We start from the raw sequence: 22,821 nt of genomic DNA on the forward strand, positions 1-22,821 counted from the left end.
TCAAAACACAGGCTTCTGAAGTGAGAGACACAGTGTCAAGTTCTCTGCTACTTAATAGTTGTGTGATCTTCAAGTGACTCTCTCTTTCTTCTTCAATTTCCTATTCCTGATGGCATAATAATTTTTATAAGACTAAAGTGGAAGCTTGGTAAACATGCAGGGTGAGGCAAAGTAGGTTTACAGTTGTATGTGAAACACAGAGTTTATTCTTGTATTATTATTCATTAATTATAATATTACTTTTCCATATGAACAACTGTAAACCTATTTTTGCCCCACCCTGTATTTGAAGACAGTTAAATTTATTCAACTTGTCTTCAGGTTCTAGATACCTAAAAGGTCATATAAATATCTTCGTTTAACCAAACATTGTTGAAAATGATGGCAAATATGTCCCCTCCAAATTTAATATAACTTAATTTAGTCAGTATAGGAAAGAAGTTCTTTGAAAGCACTATGAAAAATCAGATGCTTTAATGTAACCTATTACTAAAGTTCTCTCTTTCCAAAGTATTTATCAGATGTAGCTTTAAATAACGGTTTAAAACTTACTTCTTTTCTAATCCGTTCAGGGCTGCTACTGTATTACACAACACGTAGAGAAGACCATTATCCAACAACATATCTGCTACCTTAGAACAAGAATTTAGTATTTGGAGGAGAAGTAGGAGAGCATTATGCAAGAGGGTGTTGTCATATAGAGAGGTCTCTATAAGTCCCAGAATAGGAATGACAGCCCACTTCTGAAAAAGTCCCACGTTTTTCACATCTTCCTGATCAAATCTATAATAAATAATACACAGTTAAGAGCATATTAGAAAAAATTAACCACAAAATAAGGAAAAATGATTACAATATGGGCCGTTTATTAGCTTTACTTTGAGGCTATAAAAAATAAATTCGAGGAGCGAGGATGTTCATCTTTTTTTAGATTATAGGCCCTTCCAAAAATAAGATAAAGGAGTTAGAAGTCTGTCTGAAGGTAAATACACAAATATACAGATGAAACATGTAAACAATTTCATGGTTTTAAGTGACTCACTTTAATTTGTCCATTGGCCCCTTAGGGGTCTATATAACAGGTGCAGAGAAAAAATAACAACAATAATAATAATTTTACATGGCATATGACAGACATGAGCTAGTAAACAAAGATCTAGCAAAAGGTCTTGATCTCTTGTCCCTGTACTATTTGCCTCTGTCATGGAGGGAGACTATCCAAGCATTTAGTGCCTCATTTTCCTTATCTGTCAAATAAAGGTGGTGATATCTGCCCTTTTTCTCAAGACTGTTGTGAGAATCAAATGAGATAATGCAGAATCACTCTGAAGGAGCCAAAAGCTGTATGGAAATTAAAAGTACTGCTGTCATGACCACATTAAATAAAGTCCTCAAGGTTTGAATTGGTCTACTTAATAATTACCAGGAGGCACTTAATAATAATAATAATAATAATAATAATAATAATGAGACACTCATTTTTCTCTATCATAGACAGAAATAACAGTTTAACTTTCCTACCAAACTGCTGGCTTAGAAGAAAACATTATTTTATTTTTGTGTTTATTTGCTAATCATTCAGTATTTTGCCAGGGTCAGAGCTCAGTAATCTGTGCACCAGGAATTCTAGGTGACTGACTGGCTCTTCTCCCAGACAAGCTGAAGGCTCCGAGGGGACAGAGGGGCTTCTTTATGGGCCACTCATGTAATTGTGAGAACACATGAAGCACCTTTTTGTTCAGTCACCATCTCATGTTAATACTAGATGTCTAATCTGAACTCTCGCTTTTTTTCATCTGATACAGCATGTACATTTCTAGTCTCTAGCTAGTGAATGAAATACAAAGGAAGAAGTTATATTAGAAAGACTATCACATGGAAAATAATAAATTGATTCACCTGGAAAATGACTTCTGGCAGATTTTTTCTAAAAGTGACCACATAATTTTAAAAGCCAGTTACTTAAATTTTACATTTAAGACAAAAGGTCCTCAATTATGGTGGAGGGAGGAATCCACTTACTCTTCATCAGGGCCAATATGTCGACCGAAGAACATTTCTGTGAAGCACTCTAACAGCTCCTGGGTTCCTCGATGAAGATACAGCTGGTTGGCTAGCAAGGAAAAGCCACGATTCTTCAAAAATTTATCTTTTTGTTCCTTAGATGCTCTATTAAAATATGCATCTAATAGCTAGGGGAAAAATTAAAACGATTTAGATAATGTATTAAAATTATATATAATGTATAGAAATCAGTTATTATACTTGTATTTGTAAGTTATTGTTTAATTTCATGTATAGAACATAGTAAGTTGAAAAATGCAACCTCCATAGCAAAACAAAATGAACTTTGTCTCTGACTATTACAGAAGGCTAATAATGACTCTATCTTGGAATCCTTAATACTTTTGTGATGGGAAAACTAGCTTTTTAGCTAAACATGACACTTAGTGGACTGGCAGCCTTAGTCAAATATTTGGAGAATATCTGCCTAATTCTGAAGGAAAAATAAATCAGTCAACACTGTTCTATGCTCTCTCTGCAAGTGTGTATGTGTAGCACTAGCTAGATCTGTTTCCAGACTTCTTGACAGATTATTCATCCTAAACACAGGCCTATTTTTCCACCCTTCCCTAGCATCTTAAACATAACATGTGTAAAACCAAATTAATTATTTTTCCCTCCAAACTCACTTCTTCCACGGTTCTGTTCTCAGAGCACAGTAGCATCATCTTCCTAGATTCAGGGCTAACCTTTGCTTATCTTGACTCCCCATGTGTAATTATAAAGGTACCGTTCCTCACTTCCAGCCAATGTCTCTCCAATCTGTCCGTCCTTTGAATTTCCATTTCCCTAGATCAGGAACTCATCATTTCTCCCCTGCACTACTGTGCTAGTCTTTCAGAGAACACTGCCACCTTTCCCCCCTGCAATGACTCCCTCACAGTGGTGACAGATTCTTTTTCCCAAAACACATATCTATTTACTGCTCTACTTGAAAAGCTTTTTAAGTTCACAGCATAATACAAAATACACCTTTTGCACAAATCTCTCCTTGGCTCCTCCCTCAGAACTAATTGCTTTTCATGTGCTCCCTCTCTTCTTTTGCTAATACTGCTACTGAAGTGCTCATCACAGAAGTCCTTACATTTTACTTACTTGGGTATATTTCTCTCTCCCTCACTGGACTATATGCTCCTTGAATGTATGGGCATATATTATTCCCCTTTATATCCCACATAGCAACTATGCTGGGTTTTTTGCACATGAAATGGAAGCTCAATAAATACTGGGTTGAATTGCAAGTGATTACACATTATATACCAGATTACACATTACATACACACAGACACCAGATGCCTACACTCATGGAGCTTATATTTCAGTGTGGAAGATTAAAAAAACCCACAAGTACACAAATAAATCAAGAAGGTGATTACAAGACAAAACTAGGGTGCATGATAGGATAAGCGAAGAGCAGGGCTGGAGGGAAACTATTAGAAGGTGATCAGGGAAGGCCTCTTTGAAAAGATGACATCTGAGTTAAAACCTGAAGTAAATGTCTAAATTCTGAGACTATGGAGGAGGGCTTAAAATTACATGATAATGCACATGGAAATATCAGTAAGAAGAAAGAAATTATAATTATTCCTAAGTTTAAAATAAAGCTTTAGGTTTACTTGAACATATATATTCAAATAATAAATCCCACATATATTTATTTCTCTGAATTAAAGCCACATCTAGTATTTGTCCTTACTTTAATAACTCCTTGCTGAATAGCAGGCGAGGGGTGGTTCATGAGGACTAACAGCACCTCTGCATGAATAAGCTTGTCCATCACGTCTTCAAGCATAACGTCAGGTAGGATGAGGAGAACTCCACTTAAGAGCTCATATAATCCACAGCATATAGGAATCAAACAATCTTCAGTTACACTAAAACAGACCCAAAAACTCTTACTAACACAGTATCAGGGAGGTAAGGACATGACTATTTCCTTAGGAACTGTGATGAGTACAGTCATGAGCCGCTTAATGACTGGGATACGTTCTGAGAAATACGTCATTAGGCAATTTCGTCCTAGTGCAATCACAGAATGCACTCACACACACCTGGATGGTATAACCTATCGCATACCTCAGCTAGAGGGTATACTGCCATCGTATATGTGGTCCCTTATGGACTGTATTGCATGACTATAGTAGTCATTTTAACATGTGAAACAAAAGTTCATAATATTAACATTTAAAAATGTTTCCTGCCCTGGCTGGTTTGGCTCAGCAGCTGGAGCGTTGGCCTGTGGACCGAAGAGTCCCGGGTTTGGTTCCTGGTAAGGGCATGTACCTTGGTTGCAGTTTGTTACTGCCGTTGGGGTAGTGTGGGTGGCAACCACTCAGTGTATCTTTCACATAGATGTTGCTCGCTCTTTCTTCCCCCTCTCTCCCTCCCGCTCTATCTGAAGATAAATGCAAAAAATATCCTTGGGTGAGGATAAAATAATAATAATAATAATAAAAAATAAAAATGTTTCCTGGTTTAACTGTGATTCACAAATTTGTCATCAGTTTTTGTCACTGGTATTTTTTAGGCATATAGTCTCCTAAACACTTCCATACCAGTGAAGTCCAATACTATAGTCACTAGCTACTTGTGCTATGCGAACCAATTTAAATTAGATAAAAAATTCAGCTACTCCTCTGCACTGGCCACACTTCAGGGGCTCCACAGGCACATGCAGCCAGTGTGTACTAGGTTGGACAGCACAGGTGAGACATTTCCATTGTTGCACACAGTTTCATTGGACCATGCTCCTTGAGGTGCTTCTGGAAACAATAGTAAATCTTATAATTTCCCTGAACTGAAGAGTTTTTTCTCTAATAACCATAAAGAATTAAATAAACCATAAGATTGTTTTCTTTGAGAGCTATTTATGGTTTAGCATTTGGTTAAATATGGAATTCAATATTACCTAGTATTATAATAAGGAGAAAGGTATCTTTGTTTGTCATTAATGTATGTTACATTGTAAGAAGCCATTTTAGAAGTCTTAAAAGAACAGTAAACATGTGGAAGGGGGAGGCATGCCAAAATATGTGAGTACCTGTGAACATCTGTAGTTCGGTAGTAGTTTGGCTCATAACCAGGAGAAAAGGCAAAGTTTTCCCAGTCCTCGGTGTTCCTGTCAACAAGACTTGGCCATTGGCGGATGGCTGCAGATCCATTCTGTGAAGGGAAAGCTAGCCCTAGGCTTGCAATGGTGCTGTGGCTTCGCTGGAATGAGGCCAGCCCCTTTAGGTAATCAGGGCGGCGTGGGCAGGATTCGTCCCCAGGGCTGTCACCATCTGCTCTGGGTTCTGCATCCAACTCTTTCTGATCTACTTTGACCACCAGAAACTCCAATGTTCCTCTGGGAACACCACTGACAGAAGCTTGTCCTGAAAGGACAGCTTCCATCTCAGAAATAGTTTTTGCAGATTCACAGCTACTGACGAATGCATCCTCTTCGCCTTTTCTCAGTGTCTCCGAACTCCCCGGAAGATTCCATTTCTCAGGTTGGGAAGCAACATGATCATCTGCAGTACTTTGTAACTTGTCAAGGCCACAGTCCGAACTTCCAGTCATCTTTTGTGGTGGCGTGAGAGAAGAAGTGGGAAGTGCTGGCAGGCTTCTAGAACGCCGCAGGTTGGCAGCCGTCGGCAGTAGAACACTACTGGAGGAACTGTTTCCTGGTAAGAGTAGACAGAAAGATACTACCTAAAAACCTGTTAAGTGGGACCATTTCCTTTCTGCACTATCAGTCATAACCATAGCAATAACCTGTTTACCCAGCAACCTTAAAGAATCTATATAGGTCAATGTTCCTAGTAACTAATGTTTAAAATTCTTGAGTGCTTGAATTATTAACTATTTTTAATTAAAATCTTCTAAAAATGTATGTCTTTTCCCATCTAGTTAACAAAATACAATATTAACTGAATGATTCAAAATCATTAGGAGTGGTGATTCTACTGTAGTGAAATTAGGTAAAACCTAATTTAACTGTAGTCACTGGGAAGCAGTGTGAGATAGTGGCAAAGTAGCTTTGCAGCTGTAACTGGATTCAAGTGATAGTTCTGTTAGGTAGGTAGGTCTTGAGTAAACCATTTAATTTTACAAATGCTGGTTTTTGAAAATGTAAAGTGAGGATTTGGAATTGTCTACTTTGAAGGTTGCTTTAAGGATGAAGTGAGATCATATTTGCGATGTGCCGATCACAATGGCTGGCACCAAACAGGTGCTTGCTAAACGGCAGTAATAGTCGTCTTGTTATTATTATTAGATTAAATGAACATAAGCCATTCTCCCCCCTTTCTGTAGTCACTTCTTACTGCCTCTAGTGAGAAGCAATGGTTTTTTCCCCCTTCTTGCTATAGCTCTCAATTTGCTGCTTCTAATATTCTTTGTAGGAGACCAGAAAAATCACTCATTCTAAGTGCATGAGATATAAGTGAATGCTATGGTGTGGTCAATGCACCAGTAGCTGGGGATCAGTGCCACTATATGACTGTTAGAAATGCACATTCTCAGGTTCTACCCTAGGTCTACTGAACCAGAATGTGGAGCAGGGATCTGCGTTTTAACAAGCTCTCCAGCTGATTTTTTTTGCATGCTAAAACCTAAGAAGCCCTCATACAGAATGAATAGCATTCAATGAACTGCTTTAGGGCACAGCCTTTGTGGTAATAAAACAGCTCCACAGCTCAGAAGTTTTTCCTAGTTATTTCTGGATTTGACTGGAGGGCTAAGGCTGCTAAAAGATTCTGTTCAAAAGAGCTGGAAAAAAAGGTTGCATTTGAAACTGTTTCAGAATGATGCATAATTATTCTTAAAAATAGACATTTGCTATAAAATAACATTAATTAAAACATAGTCTTAAAATAATATAATAAAAGGCCATAAAAATGTGCTAGAGAATAACTGAAATGCTTTGGGAGAGAAACAAAGCTGGAGATGAATGCCTATATATCTCATCCTACCTGTCCATATGTCCACTTCACCTGCAGTGATTGATAATTTGTATTGCAGCCCAAGACAAGACTGGGTGGGGCTGACAATAAAAGCACCACCACGGTGCCGAATAGGCCAGCAGTCAGGAAAGAAGTTGCACAGCCAGTCACAACCAACACACACGTACCATTTTTTTCTTTATAGCAGTAAGGATGAGGTAGTCTGTTAGGAGTAAATTAGGAAGGTAGCAGAAGGCTGTAAGCTTAAATATTTGAACGTACTTACTATGAAAACAGAACAGGGAATTAATTCTGGACATACAGAAAAATTACAGGGCAGCCAGCATTAAAAGGCTAGTGACAGTCGGAGACCCTTGCACTGGCAGTAATCCTAGCAATGACTTTGTCTAGCAGCTTTCAGCAGTGTGAGGATGGTTAGATTGAGGCAAGGTTAGGGCTTTTCAGGTCAAGAATGCCAAAAAGGCCAAGAAGACAAGGAAACAGAAGACAGTGTCAAGAAAACTATTGGTTAAAGGGATCTAGGCTGGATGAGGAAAACAGGAGAAAGGGAACATGGGAGGGTGATGAAGACAGAAGCCTGTCACTGGGGAGCGGGACACGAGTTTCTGAGGTGGGAGCGTTCCTGCTGCTGCTGAAGGCCAGGACAGATGCACTCACACTGGCAGACAAAGTTGAGGGAAAGGTTCCCAGGGTCAACGACGGTGAGACTGGAGTACTGGATGGCCATTCACATAGCAAGTGAAATTGTCCAGAATGCTGAGTTTAGGCAGGAAGGAGAAAGCAAGCAAGCAAAGCTCTGAATACAGTGGGGAAATAAGTGAGAAGCTCAAAGACAAATGACCATGACGAGGAACAGAGAGCTGGAGAACAAGATAGTACATTTTCTAAGTTCTCCCGAGCATCTCCTATTAGACTGAGTGAGAGTCACTGATACCAGAAAGGAGTGGAGTGGATTCCTTAAACATATTCGATACTTCTGAGTTTAACCTTCCATTTATTTAGTCTGAATATCAGTTTATACTGCAGTGCTGAAACACCGACACTACGTATCTACTACTACTCAGAACTAAATTGGGAAGGGTATGCTTTCATTCGCATGGTTTTTACCTTCAGGTAGTGAAGCGGTAAAACCAGACGGGCTGATTGTCATCAGACCAGGGCCGGGGACAGCCTTTCCACTGCTGCTGGAATGTCTCAGGTACATGATCGACTCTACTTTCTCCTGGAAGATCCTACCATCTAGAATTGAAATAGAATTTTAAAACAGTAAAAATTTTGAAAGGCATAAAACAAAAATTTAACTTTAAAAGCAAGTATTAAATATAAATTTTTACAAAAACACAAAAGATGTTCAAAGTGAAAAATATGGCATCCTTTATACTAGTGCACATTTGATCTGTGGGTACTGGCCAATTTCTTACTATAGATTTTTTGTGGACTATTATTATTTTCCTTGAATTCCTGCTGTACTTAGGTATTTCTATAGTTGAACAGCTAACTGTTCACGTTTTATGTTGATCTGATCTCTCTAAGGAGACTGTTCATCTTTTTATTCGTTGAGGAAAGGACTGTGTCTTATATTTAAATATATGCCCTTCAAGGTCCTAAATGATTCCAAAATTGATACGTATAGCTTAATCTTCTTTCTGAGCTTCCTATTTGTAAATTCAACAGCCCGAGTTCTTAAATGTATCACAAATGCAACACATCTAACCCTGAACCATCCTTCTGCTCTAAATCCACTCCTGCTTTGTTCTCTGGTCTGGCAGAAGCACCCATTTCCCACACAGAAACCTAGAGGCACCTTGATCATTACCTTTCCTTCACCCACATCCAGTCAGGCTCCAGGTTCTATGGACTTTATTTCCTGTTTCCTAAACTCTTCTCATCCCCTGCATAGTCCCATAATGCAGACTCTTGTCACCTCTGACCTGGGTTACTGTCACGGACTTCTACATGGTACTCGTGATGGACATATGGTCTCCCTTAAATCCTCATTGCTGCCAATATTCTATCAAGTGTCAACCCCTGCTTAAAACCTTCCAGTGGCTCTCTGCTGCCTCCTTACCACTCTGGACAAGCACCTTGGCTACAACAATCTCCACAATCTGTCCCCAGGCCCCTTCCAGTCTTTTTTCTTACATTATACTTTAGCAACACCTAGTTCTCACAGCTCCATCAAGCTGCTTGCTTTGCCTGTGAGGCCCTTCTCTTCAACTCCTGGTCAACCCTGAAGATCAGAGCAGGCGGTACCTAATCCAGGAAACATCCCCTCACTGTGCTCCATGTTACTAGAAAACAAAGTATTTGTATCACTGTGCTTTCCACACAATGTAATGATTTGTTTCTGTCTCTCTCCCCTCTTCTAGGCTGTAAGCTCCTTAAGAGAGGGAACAATATTTTACTCATCTTTGCAATTACACTGCTCTTAGAATCTTGATGGTACTTCAGTCACTAAATGTGTGCTGAACCCAACCCAATGTCATGCTGCCTAATTTCACTTGGATTTTTACTGCTGCTGCATCAGTTTATTCATTTATTACACTCCTTAAAATGGCTGTTTTACAGCCATTTTTCCTCTCTAAAGTTACGATCTAGCTTTTTTGTAGGTATGGTCTTTCTTTCTTACCTCATTACATTTTCCTAGTTCTTTTAAAAGTCTGATTAGTCCATCTGTTTCTATACTGATTATTTTCTCATCCCACTCCTTCAATATTATTACTGCCAATAGGTCTATCCTTAGTTTCCCTTTCCTTCTACCTCTCTCCACTTTTCTTCAGTGGTCTCATCTATTCTTGAGTTTCAACTCACTTCTATGTGGGTAGTTTCTCTTCCTGAATTTCTGCAGTAATTTACTTATACCATATCTCTGCTTAAAACACACAACAAAATCAAACCCTTCAATGACCCCTAACTAGAATGCTACAAGTTCAAATTCTTACATCCAAGGACTCAATTAATATGACCTTAGAGAAAAAAATAAATGACGGTCCCTAACTATTTTTATGGTATTATTTCTCACTACTCCTTTATAGATCTTCTATACCTAAGTAAAATTCATTATTCTTTATTTTTTCTTTCTATTTTTCCTCCCTTTATATCATTCTTTTCACCTGGAATGCTAATTTTCCAATCTACCTATCAAAATCTACCTAAATTCCTCAGTGTCAGAAACTTAGGCTATTAAATCTTCTCTTTCCACAGCTGTCGGATAAAACCTCTGAGATCTAGCCAGGTCTTCTGCTGTGTCTATTAGGTACTTACCCAGTTCTGCTTCCTACTGTAGTATGTGAGTTATACCTCCTCTCTCCTTTTCGCATTTAAGCTCTCTGAAGGCAGAGACCATGTCTGGTTTATTTCATAGCCCTCTGCCCTCTTCTAACCACAGTGTGTAATTAGGATAGTTTCTGTCACACAGAGGCCATTCAATGAATATTAAACAAATGTGGATGAAGTGGGAAGGAAAAACAAAAATGGAGACCACCAAGATCTAACAAAAATGATTATACTTACCTATGTGCAAAGAAAAGTAGAAGTTTGTGGAGTTGTGACAAACATAAGTATTAGTAGGAGGGTGAACTGCTAAAAGGAAATTGAAGATTATTGTCAATAATTCCAAATCTGGAGGAGATCCAAGGACTTCTGCTATAATTTTCACAAATGATCTACAAACCTCTAGGGGCATGGATGTAAACTGCCCCTCTTTGTGTTCCTGAAAAAAATAAAAATCAAACTCTCTTTAGATTTAAAGTGAACTGTCAACTTAAATAACATATTTCATTTAAGCAAGATATTCTTTTTAAGATAAAATTATGTTGGGTTACTGCTCTGGACTGACCATATTTACCATTATTTTCAGTTGCTATTTTTCAATTCAAGCAGTTCTGCTATTAAAAACTCATTAAAACCAATGGCAATTTAATTCTAGCCCATTTATCTTAACTAACTGAGGCAAAGTTGTACTCCAGCATTGCAGGGATTCAAGCTGCCTAGGTTTGCATTCCAGCCCCTCCGCTCACTAGCTGTGTGACTTTGGGCACAGTTACTAACTCCATGCCACACAGTATCATGTGAGAACGCTGTAATTCTAGTGTTAATTCAAAGGACTGCATCAAGAATAAATGGCATGAACTCTTGGAACAGTGCCTCACATGCAAATATTGCCACTATTGGTACTATTATCACTGCGATCACTACATCTGCTACTATGGGATTAGAGGGACAATTTTTGATAGCCAAACCAATGACATTCACACTGCATGCCCCAGGTGACAAAAGGCTTTCTCACAGCAGCTCTGAGAGGTTTTATCCCTCACTTCTAGAACATGCAGGCTCAAAGTGGTTACATATCCGACAACGTAAACTACACAGAAAACAGTGCGGCAACAACTCAGACTCAGACTACCACTGTCTCTCCACATTGTCACCTGCTGCCTGGAATAATGAGACCTGGCAGACTGCCAAGTCAGTACTAAGAGTAAAGATGGATCTAAATACATTATATTCATCCCCACTGGGGAGCAGCTGGCCTCTAAATGAAGGCTATGGGAGCTAGACTTCCCCATCTTCCCTCTTCCATGTTCAAATATATACATCTCAACACTCACTCTTCTTTACTTACTCTGTGTATTGCTAAGTCAGAAAATGTAAAACCTAGCTGGCAACTTTGAAACAGTTTAGTCTGACGACCTCAGATGGAAGAAGAGAACTGAGTCTGCAAATGAAGCACGAAACCCCTTTGCCAAGTCTCACAGTGACCAGTGCCATGCCAAGCTGAGAACACAGGTCTCCTGACTTCCAGTCCAGTGCTATTTCTGCTACGATCAGCTGCCCTTTTACTAAGTTGTGCTGCTCCATTGTCCCAAATCTCCTGGTTGCCACCTCAGTCATTAATTCCTAAGTCTATCCCAGCCCATATTTCTTCAATCTTGCCCTCCCCAGTGACATCTTACAGATAGTCACTGGTATCCTATTTCATTAAAGAAAAAAAAATCTCTGAACTTGACCTGTTGGGACCCTTTTGTTAATATTCTGTTTTTCTCTTTTGCTGCTGGACTTTTCAATCATCATTAACTCTCACCACCTCCAATGATTCTACTGCACACGCCTCCTAAAGGCCCCGACATCTGGCTCTTCTTCATGTTCTGAAATCCTACCAGGCACTCAGAACAGCCAAGTCAACAGCCCTTTACATCTACCTGTTCAGTGAACTTTCTAATATTTGGCATAGAGACTGCCTCTTTCTGGGCAGGTTCTCTCTTTGAGGACTCTTTCTCTCTTTTCCTATAGCTCCTTTGTCCTTCACACTCTGGAATGGATGCTTCCTGAGGTGCAGGATCCTCTCACGCTACTTATCTTCAGTCCTATCTATCTCCATGGCTTTGCTCTTTGCCAGTGCAGGCCAATCCCAACTTCCCTCTCTGATCCTCTCCGCACATCTCAGTGCCTGGGGGTCACTCACACTGAACGGCCATTGTAATGTCAAATGGAGAGGGTGTAAATGACAAAAATGGCAAGTTTCATTCTTCTTTCTTGGATAGTGCTATCATTCTCTTAGTCTCCCAGTGGGAAATTTTACATGATGTATTTGATTCTCCTACAGCTTCTACTTAAACAGAATCAATCTCCTTCATATTTGCTCCCTACTTATATACTCCTGTTCTCATCACCCAAGTTCAGATCTCCACACTACATTCATGAACTAATGAACTGCCTCACATCCGACATGCCACCAATGGGTTCCTCTTCCTTAAATACTCTGATATACCTTAAAGGCAACGACTACGTTCATTTCTTTATATACTTCCCATAACACTTAACATAACGCTATTCTTAAAAAATGTCAATTTGATAAATAGGCAACTTGAATGAAGAAGGGTGAAGAAATATACTTTTCAGGAAAAGGACTGGTACCTGGATTTTTCTACCATTTCAGAAATAATATAGAAGTGGGACTATATACTTAAATATTCAAATTTATACATTACTTTTCTGACATGGAAAGACTGAATAAGAATTTTACATTGTTATATAAACTCACTGAAAATTGGCAACAGATTTCAAAATGGATATACCAAGAATGGATATGACTTAGAGGACCACTGATGTGTAAATAATTCAGAAAATATTCAGTAAGCAAAGGGCTGGAGAGCCCTTTATCATATTCCAGAAGACAACAGTCTAGTTTACCACAGGGCCAACAAAGACAATAAAGTATTTTTGTGTTTTGTGCCTATCTGTGCCAGGTACTAGAGCCATAGTGTGATCAACAAAAACATTATCCCTGCCCTCAGGAGGTTTACAGAGAGAAATAAACTGTGATGTCAAAACTGACATAAAACTAACAGAGTGAGAGCAAGTAGAGAAAGGGGGAAGGGTATATTGTACTTGTTATTTAAAGAATGTGGAACAAAACTTTCGGTCAAGATGGCGGGTAGGTAAACGCAGTATCGCCTCCTCCCACAACCACATCAAAGTTACAACTAAACTAAAGAACAACCATCATTCAAAACTATATGAAATCAAGCTGAATGGAAGTCCTACAACTACAAAATTAAAGAAGTAGCCACATGGAGACTGGTAGGAGGGGCAGAGGCAGACAGGCTGGTCCCACACCCACGGGTGGCAGATAAAAATCAGGAGGACACCTCGGCTGGGAAGGTTATCCCTGAGAAGTGAGGGGGCCCTGTCCCACACCAGGTGCCCAACTCAGGGTTCCAGGACCAAGAAGAGAATCCCCATCACTTCTGGCTGGAAAACCAGCAGGAACTGAGGCTCAGGGAGGCTGAGGCTGCTGGAGCCCCAGGCAGCTCCTCTTAAAGGGCCTATGCACAAACTTACTCAGACTCCCAACCTGTAGCCTCCAGCATGGGGGAGGCAGTTTGAAAGGCACCAGAGACATAAGGGGAAGAACTGAGTTGTTTGGCATTAGAGCAAGGGCTGGAGAGGTAGCTTTCTCCTGGACAGACGTGCTGTCAGAGGCCTTTGTTCCATTGGTGAGCCCTTCCCCCACAGGGCAGGCAGACATCAGCCATATCTTGGACTCCAGCAACCTGGCTCACACTGTTGGCCCCACCCTGCTGATTCCCTGAGGCCCCGCCCCGCCCAACTTTCAGGCCCACCCAAACTGTTGCCAGTTGCTTTACTATAGGATTGGCCTGTCTTGGATCCTGCTTCAGGTTTTCCTAAATTCTTTCTAACAAGCAGCATCTGGTCTCAGCTAGCCCCATACCTCTCGTTAAGTAATACCTATATAGAAACAAACACAGGGAGGCAGCCAAAATGAGGAGACAAAGAAATAGGTCCCAAATGAAAGAACAGAACAAAACTTCAGGAAAAGAACAAAGCGAAATGGAGATAAGCAACCTAACAAATGAGAGTTCAAAATACTGCTTATGCCCTGGTCTGTTTGGCTCAGCGATTAGAGCATCGGCCCGTGGACCAGAGAGTCCCGGGTTCGGTTCCTGCTAGGTGCATGTACCTCAGTTGCAGTTTGTCCTCAGCCCCAGTTGGGGTCGTGTGGGTGGCAGCCACTTGATGTGTCTCTCTCACATATGTTTCTCTCTCTCTTCCTCCCTCTCGCCCTCCTGCTCTACCTAAAGGTAAATGCAAGAATGTCCTCGGGTGAGAATAAAACAACAACAACAACAAAACACTGCTTATAAGTATGCTCAATGAACTTAGAACTTCAATCAATAAACTTAGTGAAGGCCTCAAGAGCATAAAGAAGGACCAGTAAGAAATAAAGGATGCACAGTCAGACATGAAGGAGGCATTAACTGAAATAAAGAATAATTTACACAGATTCAATAGTAAAGTAGGTAAAGCCAAGAAACAAACCATTGATTTGGAATATAAGGAAGCAAAAACACCCAACCAGAACAGAAAAAAGAAAAAAGAATCCAAAAAAATGAGGATAGTATAAGGAGCCTCTGGGACAACTTCAAACGTACCAACATTTGCATCTTGGGGGTGCCAGAAGGAGAAGAGAGAGAAAAAGAAATGGAAAACCTATATGAGAAAATAATGACAGAAAACTTCTCTAACTTGGTGAAGAAAACAGACATACAAGTCCAGGAAGCACAGAGAGTCCCAAACAAGATGAACCCCAAGAGACCCACACCAAGACACATCATCATCAAAATGTAAAAGGTTCAAGACAAAGAGAGAATCTTAAAAGCAGCAAGAGAAAAGCAGTTAGTTACCTACAAGGGAGTTCCCATAAGCCTTTCAGCTGATTTCTCAAAAGAAACTGTGCAGGCCAAAAGGGAGTGGCAAGTAATATTCAGAGTGATGAAAAGCAACAACCTACAACCAAGATTACTCTATCCTGCAAAGCTGTCATTTAGAATTGATGGCCATATAAAGAGTTTCCCAGACAAGAAAAAGCTAAAAGAGTTCATCACCACCAAACCATTATTATATGAAATGTTGAAGGGTCTTCTTGAAGAAAAAGATAAAAAATATGAACAAACAAAATGGCAATAAATACATATCTATCGACAATTGAATCTACAAACAAAATGAACAAGCAGAACAGAAACATTCTCATAGATACAGAGAACATTCTGTTGGTTGCCAGATGGGAGGGAGGTTGGGGGAATGGGGGGAAAAGTTGAAGGGATTAAGAAGTACAAATTGGTTGTTAGACAAACCTCAAAGGGAAGGGAGGTGGGGGGTGGGTAGAAATAAACAAAAAAACTTATATGCATAACCAATGGACACAGACAACAGTGTGGGGAAAGGCAGGAAGGGGGTGGGAGTGGGGAGGAGGGGGTCAATAGGGGAAAAAAGAGGAACATCTGTAATACTTTCAACAATAAAGATAAGTTAAAAAAACAAAATAAAATAAAGAAAGTGGAACAAGGTTTAGTTAGCAATAATTGTGCCTCAGATAAACCTCATTGGCTATGATACCGCCACTGTGCAAAGCTCGGAATAAGTCAGACTTTCACTATTGTTGATGGTCAAGAGACAAATCTGTTCAATAATATAATATCATTATATCCCAACATAAAGAAACATCTCAGAAATTCAATAGTTGTTACTCCTTTGTAATTGAGTTAGGAACAATGACAGTGTGAAGATCAAACTATAACAGGCAGGGGTTGAAAAACGCCTGTACTATTTGTTGAAAGAAGGCATGAGGGAAAGTAGGTAAGTGGGAAAAGAGAAAAATTCCATTGACAAAAATTTGAGTCCATAATACTGAGTTATTAAACAGAAGTAACTGCAAAAAAGTATCTCCAAAAGTAAAGCTACATGAAAAGTACCTGCAAAACCTGACAAGTCAGTAGAAAGTGATGAACGACCCGTGCTTTCAATAACTGCTTGACATTCAACATCTGGTGCTGGTGGTCTGCTCGGATGAGCACTTCCAGAGCTGCTAGCAGAGTTTCCCAAACACCTGGCTGAGAAAGTGAACATACACACCGATTAACTCAGTTACTGAAGAACATGCTCTGTGCTTTCTAGAAGACAGGCACTATATCAGTTTACCACTGGGTAAAAATTTAGGGCCAAAGATGGTATCTGTCCAAAAAGCAAATCTTTATTCCTAGGCTATATTTTTTTTGTCGATACAGCATTCCTAAACACTCATATTGAATGCAGTATGGCATCAGGTGCTCTGGTGCATTAACCTTCCTGTGGCATTAAATGATGGATATATTTTCTAAAGGTGAACTATCTTAAAATTTATAATATAGAGAATCACATGTTTTCAATATAATTGCTGACAATTTATTTTCAAAAAGCATTATTAAAAATGTATAAACTTTCCCTGGCTGGTTTGGCTCAGCAGTTAGAGCATTGGCCTGCCGTCCAGAGAGACTTGGGGTTTGGTTTCCGCTAAGGGCACATACTTCAGTTGCAGTTTGTCCGCGGCCCTGGTTGGGTGGTGTGGTTGGCAGCCACTCAATGTGTCCCTTTCACATCGAAGTTTCTCTCTCTCTCTCCCTCCCACTCTATCTGAAAAAAATGTGCAAAAATGTCCTTAGGTGAGGATAAAAAGAATAAATAAATTAAATAAAAATGTATAAACTTCAATGCTGCCCTGGCCTGTTTGGCTCAGCGGTTAGAGCATCAGCCCACGGTCCAGAGAATCCTGGGTTCGGTTCCCACTAAGGGCACGTACCTCAATTTCAGTTTGTCCCCGGCCCCGAATGGGGTCATGTGGGTGGTAACCAGTAGATGTGTCTCTCTCACATATATGTTTTTCTCTCTCTTTTCCTCCCTCTCTCCTTCCTGCTCTATCTGAAGATAAATGCAAAAATGTCCTCAGGTGAGGATAAAAAATAAAAATAAAAAATAAACTTCAATGCTAATGTGTGTATACAGCATTTAATCAAATAATTTTAGAACAAACTGTACTAAATTGAGAAAAGTCACTGACAGTGTGAAAATTCTGCATTTTTAGATTACTTTACTTCTAAGCCCAAATAATAGAATTCTCTGCACAATTATAAATTGTGCATCTTCAAACAGTAGTTAGCATCCTTTTAAGGTGCCTTCAAATTCTTTGTCCACATGGACTCTATCTTAGATTATCCAGTACTGAAGCAGTAATATGTTCTGGTCTCCAGAAGAATGATCGAAGGAATATTTAAAGTACATAGCTCTCCATTCAGCAAAGGAAATAATCGACAGAATGAAAAGGCACCCTAGGAATGGGAGAAAATATCTGCAAACCCTGTATCAGGTAAGGGATTAATATCCGGAATATGTAAAGAACTCCTGAAGTCCAATAACCAGAAACATCAAATAATCCAATTCAAAAATGGCCAAAGGAGTTGAATGGACATCTTTACAAAGAAGATATACAAATGGCCAACAGATACATAAAAAGATGCTCATTATTACTAATAAGAAAAGTAAAAATCAAAACCATAATTGTCACCTCACACTCAAAAGAACGGTCACCAGCAAAAACAAAAAGTTACAATTGTTGCCGAGGATGTAGAGATATTGGAATTCTTGCACATTGTTGGTGGGATGGTAAAATGGTGCAGCTCTTACAGAAAATAGTATGGAGATTCCTCAGAAAATTAAAAATAGAACCACTATATGATTCGGCAATCCCACTTCTAGGTTTACATATTCAAAAAAATTGAAAGCAGGATCTTGAAGAGACATTTGCACACCTGTGTTCACTGCAGCATTATGCACAACAGCCAAGATGTAGAAGCAATCCAAGTATCCACTGGCAGATGAATGGATAGAGAAAACATGGTATAGCCCTGGCCGGTTTGGCTCAGTGGCTGGAGCATCAGCCCGAGGACCAATGAGTCTCGAGTTTGATTCCTGTCAAGGGCACGTGCCTTGGTTGCGGTTCGTCCCTGCTCCTGGTCAGGGTCCTGCGGAAGGCAACCAGTTGATGTGTCCCTCTCATGTCAATGTTTCTCTCTCTCTTCCTCTCCCTCCCTCCCACTCTATCTGAAGATAAATGGAAAAATATCCTTGGGTGAGGATTAAAAAGAAAGAAAGAAAGAAAACGTGGTATATACATACAATGGAACATTTTCCAGTCTTAAAAAGGGAAGAAATCTTATCATATGCTACAACAGTAGCTACAATAGATGAACAGTGAGGACATAATGCTAAGTGAGACAAGCCAGTCACAAAAGACAAATACTGAATGACTACTTAAATGAAGTATCTAACGTAATCAAACTCAAAGAAACAGAAAGTAGAGCAGTGGTTGCCAGGAACTAGGGGAAAGGAGAAATAGGGACTTATATTTCAATGAGCACAGTTTCAGCCAAGCAATATGAAAAGGTTCTAGAGATACTGTACAACACAGTGCATACAGTTAACACTATATTGTACACTTAAAACTTAAGAGGGTAAATTTATGTCATGTGTTTTTCACCACAAAAAATAAGTATATGTCGCCTGGCTGGTGTGCCTCAGTGGTTGAGCATCAACCCATGCACCAAGAGGTTGCCGGTTCGATCCCCAGTCAGGGCACATGCCTGTATTGTGGGCCTGGTCCCCACTTGGGGGTGTGCAGGAGGCGGCCAATCAATGTTCTCTCTGATTGATGTTTCTCTCTCTCTTTCCCTTTCCCTTCCTCTCTCTCTAAAATCAATAAAGAAAAAAAAAACAAAAAAGCATACCTCTGCTTTATTCCATATCTTCCAGTCAAGCAATAGCTCCTCGAGCAGTTTAACATCTTGGATTATAGCTTTAGACTCCACATCTAATTTAAACTCTCCATTCTCATTGAGATGAAGAATATCTTCCCCACAGCAACCTTCAAGAAGGGTCTATGGAAAATTAGCATAAACACAAGATGCATTAATAATCGATGCATCCGAAAATTCAACAGAAACTATAAGCTTTCAATCTTAAAAATCATAACATTAAATTCAAAGGAAAAATGGTGAATAATTCAGAATTTCACAAAGTATCTTTAATTTGTTTTACAAAACAATTCAAATAATTAGAAAAACACAAACTTCTAAATATTTGTACATGATTACTCAGTTTCAAACATGGGGCAAAATAAACCACATTCTGTTTTTATTTTTTAAATTCAATAAATCTGTTAGGCTACAAAATCTTTACCCCCAAATGGTCAGGATTCATGTCATAAATGTTTAGATCGTGAGTTTTAAGAATTGGGGGGCTGGGATACAGGAAGAGGCAGCATCTTTTGCATTAGTACTAGAACCTCAGAGAGAAATACTTCCACAGTGTTACTGCTTTTAGCCAGAAAGGTTTAAGTGTACGATGACAGCTGGATGGTAGTAAGAGCTAATATGGCTTTAAAACATGAGCTCTATAGCAACATGACCTCACGGAAATGCTTAGGACTAGGTGTCTGGAGAACCATGGGAGCCAAAGCAACAACAATGTCTCCAAGGGTCTCAATTCCATCGCCTGGAAGATGAGGGGCCAGCCTAGGAGATACCTCTGGGCTCACGCAGACCTAAAGTTCTACAAGTATTTTTTCTCTCTTACTCTTCTAAAATGTTTTAAATAATAAAATGCAATTATTTAAATGATGGAAAAACCAGAGGAGTACCTTAGTTTGATTAAATTTACACTACTGCAATTCCTTCATTTTCTTCAGAAATAACTGAAACACAACTCTATTGTTGGGAGACTTTAATGAAGAGAGAAGTATCACTGCACATGAAACTATGAGAATAAACTTTATGAGGACATACCTTCAAAATGTGAAAGCCAACAGTGCATTTTTGTTTGATCAACACCTGATGAATCATGGAAAGCCCATTACAATTTTCTAATTCATGTATTCTCTGTTGGTTGTATTTAATTAATGAGAGTATAACTCTCAGTGCTAATGCTTGAGTTTCTTCATAGCTACTAAGTTCCACAACCTAAAAAAAAAAAGGGGGATAGGTTTTTCTCTGGTTTGTTGAGAGTAAAAATTTAACATGTGATTATCTAGCATTATGTAATCAATCTATCAGTTTTCATTTGAAAGTTTATTTTTATTGCTCACACTGTATAATTATTTAAGAATTATAAATAAACAAAACTGAAAGATTAGCTCCATGCTCTTTAGTCTCTAAAATAATAAATAAATAAATGAACTACGATAACATTAACAACTTTAGAAGTCAGTAGCATTTTATTAGTTATCTGAAATGCTAGCAAAATGCTTCAAATTTTTGCTGAGTCAATCAACAAACTGGCTCTGGTTTGTGCTGTGACAGATAAAGAGGAGCACTGTCCAGTCAAAAGACACGTATGTACAGAAGCCATAGATTACACCTTGTCCATCAATTCAGGCAACACTTTCTCACAACAACTACATGTGAGAAACACACACCTTATTATGATAAAAGGCAAAGAAGAATGAGACACTGTGAGCACCTCAAGGGCACAGAATCTGCTGAGTCCACTCTGCCTGGCGCAGGGAAGCCTGCGTGAAGGGAAGACGGCCTGGAAAGAGCCCCGTTCTAGAAAGCAGGGCTCTGCGGGAGCAGGGCTGGGAGACAGTCAGGAGAAGGAAGGGTACAGGTCTAAAGTGGATGTTCACACTTCATCTAGGATGCAGCAGGTTGCTGATTTGGCTGAAGGGTGGAGACTAGGCTTAAAAGCTGGGCCATGCAGTAAGGAGTTTAAGGAGATTGACTCTCATTTTTGTAGGGGAGGAGGAAAGATACTGAACAGGGTCTCTAAGCTTTAAATGTGAAAACATACTTTAAAAGTCTTAAATATATATAAGATAAAAATTAACCTTTTTCTCTAAGGAGCTTGTCACTGAGTAGCAGTGATCATAACAAATTTATATTAAACTTGAGAAAGAAGAAAAACTAAGGGTATACATTTTGAAATTATACAAGCTAGAGAAGTAGATACCAAAATGTCCCTTATTGCAAAACTAATAAAAAATGGTTCCATTGTGGGGAACGCCCAGCCTACAGGGCCACATAAGGCCCTTGAGATCAATTCCAGTTAACATCACATGCCTAACCAAATTAGCCTGACCAAATACAGCAGGCTAATTTTTAAGTTGATAATTTTGTATGGCCCTCGAATGATGTTATAAATTCAAATGGCCCTTGGCAGAAAAATGGTTCCCCACCCCTGCAAGAAAGCCAGGTAGGGAGACTGTGAAAACTGGATGATGTTGCATAAGTTAGAATTAGGGACAAGATTCTGAACATGGAAGAGGCTCAGGGCTGCTTTAGATGAACAAGAACACGAGTGCCCAGGAAGCAGAGATGGTCCATGGCAAAGCGAGAGCGTCTGTGTCCCCTGCTCTGGATTCCAGCCATCCCTAGAACAGTCCATGCACACTTACTGACTCCCTAATTATGCCAGGAAAGATACTCCCCTGCCCTCAGATGACTAAATGAAACAGACAATTAAACAATGTATGCTAATATAGCACCCATAGCATGAGTTAAACTTTTTATATTTCTCCTTCTCTTTAAAAAAAACTTCAAACCCAAATAGATTAAGTACTTTTTTTGTTCTTATTTGTTGACCCTTGTTTGTTTTTTTTTTTTTTTTTCATATATCTGGAAGCTTCAAGAGAAAAACAAGTTTCACAAACCTTATTTTAAATACATGTCTTCTATATTGTCACTACAACATGCATTTTTTTTTCTCATAGGCAACTTTAATCTTATTTAACATTTAATTGTTCTAATTACATTTCTAGATTAAAAATTTCTAAAATAATCATGAATTAAAAGAAACTTTATCTGTGACAGAAAGCTTAACGACACCTTAAATATGTGATTTAAAAATATATATGTTTTTATTGATTTTAGGGAGAAAAGGAGAGGGAGAGAGAGAAAGAGAAACATTGATATGAGAGAGAAACATCGATGGGTTGCCTCCCATACAACCAGGGACTGAACCCGCAACCTGGGTATGTGCCCTGACTGGGAATCAAACTGGTGACCTTTCGGTGCCTGGGATGATGCTCAACCTACTGAGCTGCACCTGCCAGGACATGTGATCTTTTTAATCTTAAAAGTTAAATATAGTTGACGTATAGTTTTGTAATAAACAAGAAACCTAAAATTTATCAATAATAAAAAGTTCCTCTTTAGATAAAATTAAAATAAATGATTCTTACCCTAGCGAAGAGAAATACAAATATCCCAGTTCCCCCAATCTCATGTAGAATGCCTTGGATAGTTTTACACTCTATAGGTCGGAGATTCTTTAGATGATGAAGTTCCATTGAGATGCTCTGAACGTCCTTTGAGCTGAAAGGTCTTTGAGAGAGCTGGGCTTTCACTTGACCTTTAAGTCTAATAACTGGCTCATAGATGGTGTACTGAGCAGGACAGCATGTTGCATAAACAACCGAAAGGCTTTC

At 39.2% G+C, this 22,821-nt stretch overlaps 1 protein-coding gene across 2 annotated transcripts in view; it reads right to left on the reverse strand.

Annotated features, from left to right (window-relative positions):
* LYST (lysosomal trafficking regulator) overlaps positions 1-22,821 on the reverse strand; it is a 190,005-nt gene that overhangs the window by 107,307 nt on the left and 59,877 nt on the right. For both annotated transcript variants that reach the window (XM_036277375.1, XM_036277374.1), the window contains 10 exons: positions 22,576-22,821; positions 20,183-20,356; positions 19,127-19,276; positions 16,283-16,420; positions 10,524-10,722; positions 8,118-8,249; positions 5,105-5,729; positions 3,761-3,938; positions 2,023-2,192; positions 553-783 (listed from right to left, as the gene is read on the reverse strand). In XM_036277375.1, coding sequence (XP_036133268.1) covers positions 553-783; positions 2,023-2,192; positions 3,761-3,938; positions 5,105-5,729; positions 8,118-8,249; positions 10,524-10,722; positions 16,283-16,420; positions 19,127-19,276; positions 20,183-20,356; positions 22,576-22,821 — 2,243 coding nt within the window. The remainder of the gene's footprint in view (positions 1-552; positions 784-2,022; positions 2,193-3,760; positions 3,939-5,104; positions 5,730-8,117; positions 8,250-10,523; positions 10,723-16,282; positions 16,421-19,126; positions 19,277-20,182; positions 20,357-22,575) is intronic.

Source organism: Molossus molossus, unplaced genomic scaffold (assembly GCF_014108415.1).
Source record: "Molossus molossus isolate mMolMol1 unplaced genomic scaffold, mMolMol1.p scaffold_m16_p_23, whole genome shotgun sequence".
Taxonomy (NCBI): Eukaryota; Metazoa; Chordata; class Mammalia; order Chiroptera; family Molossidae; genus Molossus; species Molossus molossus.